General features: G+C 37.4%; 1 protein-coding gene across 1 annotated transcript in view; it reads right to left on the bottom strand.

The window, feature by feature from the left end:
- The window catches only part of BRIP1 (BRCA1 interacting protein C-terminal helicase 1), a 189633-nt gene that overhangs the window by 57700 nt on the left and 125933 nt on the right, over positions 1-6000 (bottom strand). The window contains exon 15 of the mRNA XM_023516638.1: positions 5287-5408. Within this exon, the coding sequence (XP_023372406.1) occupies positions 5287-5408 (122 nt within the window). The remainder of the gene's footprint in view (positions 1-5286; positions 5409-6000) is intronic.

Here is a 6000-nt window from a genome sequence, read left to right as displayed (position 1 = left end):
CCTCCCAAGTAGCTGGGACCACAGGTGCCCACCACAACGCCCGGCTATTTTTTGGTTGCAGCCGTCATTGTTGTTTGGCGGGTCCGGGATGGGGATTCGAACCCGCCACCTTAGGTGTACGTGGCTGGTGCCTTAGCCGGTTGAGCTATAGGCGCCGAACCAATGTTTATCTTCTTTTACAGATATCAAGAAGTCATACGTATGCCTAAGAAAGAAGATATAGGCAAAAATTGAAAGAACTAGTTTTAGGGAAAAAATTAATTAAGTAAGATGCTGGGGCCAGGTGTGTGATGGCTCAGGCCAATAATCCTAGCATTTGGGGAGGCCAAGACAGGAAGATTGCATGAGGCCAGGAGTTCAAAACCAACCTGAGCAACAGCAAGACCCCATCTCTACTAAAAATAGAAAAATCAGCCAGACATAGAGGAGCATGCCTATAGTCCCAGCTACTCAGGAGGCTGACGCAAGAGGATGGTTTGAGCCCAGGAATTTAAAGTTGTAGTAATCTATGGTGATGCCACTGCACTCTAGCCTGGGTAAAAGAGTGAGACCCTATCTATAAGAAGTTGGGGGAAAAAAGGTTTTAAAAACATGCGATATAAAAGAAAAGAGATTCTCTATACTTTAACAAAGTGGGATTAGTACAATCATATGAGGCCAGAGTAAAACAATAAGACAAAAGGAAACAATACTGGTATCAACAGCAGTGCCATCCATCACTAATACTCATCTTCAGTGGAAGACAGCACTAATGCTATTGATGGTGAACACAATAGTTTTCTTGAGTAGATGTCAATTGTTTCATCAGTAGCAGTAGTCAAGGCAACATTAGTCATTTTAGGATAGGGAGCATGCCTAGGGCATGGGCCATCAGTGCCCTCACAGTTAGAGCACTAGTAATTGGAGAAAGGTCATGGAAGCCATCAAAGTCAGTGGAGGCTAAAAGGATTCGATTATGAATCATCAGGTGAGATATCCCCCTGCAGACTTTCAGAAATTATGAGGAGGTCAAGAAGTTATGGGAAGAATAGGCGCTAACAAGAGAAATACTGTTTTATAACTATTCAAGTTCCTCAAAGACAGCTATGGCCTAGAGCAGGGGTCCTCAAACTTTTTTTTCCTCAAACTGGTCCCCCCCTCAAACAGGGGACCAGTTCACTGTCCCTCAGACCGTTGGAGGGCCGGACTGCAGGCCCCGGGACGAGTCAGCTACTAAGCAGGATAGGCAGTGGCGGCAAAAACACCTGGCGGGCCACATGTCCTAGGACGGCTGCAGTTTGAGGACACCTAGCCTAGAGAAATAAAAGTAAAACTGCATAATTCACAGTGCTTAGTAAAGTATTAACAATAAAGAAGATAACTACTTTACTAATGAACCCTTGCTTTGGTATGAGACTTTATACAACCTAAGTGGAGGGACATGGATCATACTCAGAGTTAGCTTAGCGGCCAGAAAGCTTCAAGTTTTGGTCTCAGATAATTAGCACCTTCAAGGAAGGTATAAAATATCCTTTCTGATGAAAGAACTACACCTCAGGCTTCAAATTATTCCTGTGGTTTTCAAATATATTGTTTAGAAAACAGTGATACGGAGACAAAACTCCTACTTTTGGCTATGATCGAGTAACTAGTTTGGAAATGTTTCTTCCATTGTAAGTAATTGTATAACTGGGCCAAGTAGAGCAACAGCCTTCAGGGAGTAGACACTAGATGGCACAAGACTGTAATTCTGGAGATAAGAGGAATTCATTAGGTGAACTTCATTATTACTAGCTCTCTGCCTGCAATATAATTTCCTGACCACAGTATGGAACATTTAAATACAAGCAAAGTGCAGTGGTCCTGTTGAGCTGAAATGGAAAGGATCAGAATCGGGTGCAGCTAAAATCACAAAATCTGAGAGACAGAGCCCTGGGAAGAAGAGTGCTAGATGGACTGAGTCTGTATTGAAGAGCTTGATAGAACACAATTGATGAACTGCACCTGCAGAGTTTCTGATTCACTGGGGCTGGATGAACCAGAAAGTCTGTATTTCTATCAAGTTCCCAGGTGATACCAATGCCCCTGACCCAGGACTACACTTTGAAAAATCACCCTTACTGACTGAACAACAGTGTACGTAGAAAATAAAATGAACTTAAATCTACCAAGTTTTTCTCACTCATTCATAATCACCAAAGATTGCAAATTAAATGTCTGAGGATACAAGAAAAACATACAGAGCTTGGGGCCTATAGTTCAGTGGCTAGGACGCTGGCCACATATACTGGGGCTAGCAAGTTCAAACCTGGCCCATGCCTACCAAACAAAAATGACAACTACAACAGCAACAAAAAATTGCCAGGTGTTATGGTGGGTGCCTGTAGTCCCAGCTACTTAGGAGGCTGGGGCAAGAGAATCACTTAAGCCCAAGAGTTTGGGGTTGCTGTGAGTTGTGACATCACAGCACTCTACCTAGGGCGACATAGTGAGACTCTGTCTCAAAAAAGAAAAAGAAAAACATACAGGCATATGTTAGAGATATTGTGGGTTTGGTTGCAGACCACTGTAACCACTGTTAAAGTGACTATGGCAATGAAGCAAGTCACATTAGTTTCTTGGTGCATATAAAATTTATGTTTAAGAGGGACTTTACCTAACAAATGGAATCAATGTAACCCGGTTCTCTGTACCCTATTATGTTTACACTATACTGCAATCTATTAAGTGTGCAATAGCATTATGTCTACAAAAACAATGTATGTACCTTGTTTAAAAATACATTATAGCTTAAAAAGGACTAATAATCATCGGAAACTTCAGTGAGTCTTAAATCTTTTTGTTGATGGAAAGTCTTACCTTGATGTTAATGGCCTCTGACTGATCAGGGTGGTGGATGCTAAAGGTTGGGGTGGCTGTGGCAATTTCTTAAACTAAGACAGCAGTAAAGTTTGCCACATCAATTGGCTCTTCCTTTTATGAACATTTCTCTGTAGCACTCAATGCTTTGACAGCATTTTACCTACAGTAGAACTTCTTTCAAAATTGGATTCAAGCCTCTCAAACCCTGCTGCTGCTTTATCAATAAAGTTCATGGAATATTTTAAGTCTTTTTTTTTTTTTTTAATCATTTCAGTGATGTTCACAGCTTCTTCACTAAGAATAGTTTCTGTCCCAAAAAACAACTTTCTTCCTATAAGGGTACATGTGAATCTTTCTAAATGTTGAATATAAATGTCTTAATACAACAATTATGAGGATGACATGATGGCTATGTTGGCCAACTGGATGAAAGTATTTCAAATTGTGTATGGAAACAACACACTGTATCCCATGATAGAATTAATGTGCACAAATATGATCTAATAATAAAAATAAAAGGATCTCTCTGTGAAAAAAAAATATATCATGTTAGTTATCTTGTATATGTTATTGTGATATGTAAGGGTTAATTCTATAAATTTGGAATAAAAATCCACTCAGCTTTAAAACAAAAACAGCTTTCTTTGCTCATCCTTAAGAAGGATGTTCAAGTTTTATCATGATTGCAGCAATTTAGTCACATCTCTAATTCTAATTCTAGTTCTCTTGCGATTTCCATCACATCTGCAATTACTTTCTCCAATTAAGTCTTGAATCTCTCAGTCATCTATGTTTGGAATCAACTTAATCCAAAAACATATTAATTTTAATATTTTGACCTCCTTTCATGAATCGTTAGTGTTCTAAATAGTATGTAGTATAGTGAATCCTTTCAGAAGGTTTTTAATTTACTTCATCTAGATCCATCAGAGAAATCACTATCTATGGCAGCTAAAGCATTACAAAATGTATTTCTTAAATAATATGACTTGAGAGTCAAAATTACTTCTTGATCCTTGGACTGCAGAATGGATATATTTTTAGCAGGCATGAAAACATTAATCTCCTTGTATATCTCCATCAGAGCTCCTGGGTGACTAGGTGAACTGTCAATTAGCAGTAACATTTTGAAAGGAATCATTTTTTCTGAGCAGTAGTACATTTTGAAAGGAATCATTTTTTCTGAGCAGTAGTTCTCAACAGGGGCTTAGAATAAATACTGAGTAAACCATGTTATAAGCAGATGTGCTGTCATCCACGCTTTGTTTTTTCATCTATACATCACAAGCAGAGTAGATTTAATGTAATTCTTAAGGGCCCTAGGATTTTCAGAATGGTAAATGAGCATGCTTTACTTAAAGTCATCAGCCCTTATTAGTCTCTAACAAGAAAGTCAGTCTGTCCCTTTGAAGATATGAAGCCAGGCATTGATTTCTCTTCTCTAGCTATATGAAAGTCCTAGATGGCATCTTCTTCCAACAGAAAGCTGTTTCATCTACACTGCCCTTTGCACTACTTGCTGTAGCTTCTCTATCAGCAAATGCTGCTTCGCCTTACATTTTTATGTTAGGGAGATGGCTTGTTTCCTTAAACCTCTTAAACCAGTTTCTGCTAGCTTCAAACTTTCCTCCTGCAGCTTCCTCATCTCTCTCAGCCTTCACAGAACTGAAGAGAGTTAGGACTTTACTCTAACTTAGGCTTTGGTTTAAAGGAATGTTATGGATGGTTTAAGCTATCCAGACCACTAAAACTTTCCCCAAATCCACAATAAAGCTGTTTGGCTTTCTTATCACTCATGAGTTCACTACAGTAGCACTTTTAATTTCTTTCAAGTACTTTGCATTCACAACTTGGCTTCTTGATACAATAGGTCTAGCTTTTGACATCCCTTCCTCACTAAGTGTAACCATTTCTAGCTTTTGATTTAAAGTGAGAGATATATAACTCTTCCTTTCACTCAAATATGTAGAAACAATTATAGAGTTATTAACTGGCTTAGTTTCAATATTGTTTTGTTTCAGGGAAAAGGGAGGCAGAAGAGAGAAAGAGAAACAAGGAAGGGCTAATCAGTGGAACAGTCAGAACATGCCTAACAGTTAATCAGTTAAATTTGCCTTCTTATATGGGCACGGTTTGATGCACCCTTAAAATAATAAAACAGTAATATTAAAGAGCACCAATCACAGATCACAAAAGATATAATAATGAAAAAGTTTAAAATATGATGAGAATTAGCAAAATGTGATACAGAGACATAAAGTGAGCACATGCTATTGGAAAACTGGGGCCAAAAGACATGCTCAGTGCAGGAGTGCTACAAACCTTCAATTTGTAAAAAAGAAAATAAAGCAAAGTACAGTAAAATGAGGTATGCCTGTAATTAATTTTACACAAAACCAATGACTCTTGTGATGATAAAACTTCTTAAGGCTTCAAGTGGCCTACCTGTAGATCTTTCACATTTGGAAAAGGAATTCCTATTGTTATGACAGCACGGGCATTGTCATCTGAGAAATCCAGACCCTCACTCACTTTACCACGACACACTGCTACCAGGAGGGCCCCATCTTAAGCAACAGAAAATAGACATTTTAAAAGCATACTCAAAATCCTCAGAAATTGTTCACTGTCATTTCAAAAAGGCCAAATTGTTAACTATAATAGCATATTTAAAATCTTATAAAACACAATTATGAGACAAATTTTAGAAGTTCAATGTCTTTAAGTAAATAAGAGGGACAAAATCATATATATATGCAATAGAGTAACAAACCAATTTACAAACTGTTCATCTCAGAGATAACTTATACAGTAAAACCACACTAGGAGAGCAACTTGCATAGGAACTGAGCAATTATAAATAGTATTATTTTATAAAAATTTAAATTACAATCATATCTTTACCACTAGAAAGTAAAATTCTCAGAACAAGTTAACTCAAATTTGTAAAATTATCACGTTGAATAAATATTGTATTGAAAAGTACTTAAAATACACAGAACACTATATATATTCTTATTAATTATGTTATATTATTTTTACTATTTTATTATTCTTAAGTTATTTCTATTAACCTTTTACACTAAACTCTGTATGGACATTCTCTAACCTAGAAGTTGAGTCTTCAGTTATATTTTGAAAACTCTAATTTACCTTATA

Source organism: Otolemur garnettii, unplaced genomic scaffold, assembly GCF_000181295.1.
Source record: "Otolemur garnettii isolate 467f Iridium unplaced genomic scaffold, OtoGar3 scaffold00094, whole genome shotgun sequence".
Classification (NCBI taxonomy): domain Eukaryota; kingdom Metazoa; phylum Chordata; class Mammalia; order Primates; family Galagidae; genus Otolemur; species Otolemur garnettii.
The sequence above is the reverse complement of the archived record's forward strand: the minus strand, read 5'-3'. Positions and strand labels throughout refer to the sequence as shown.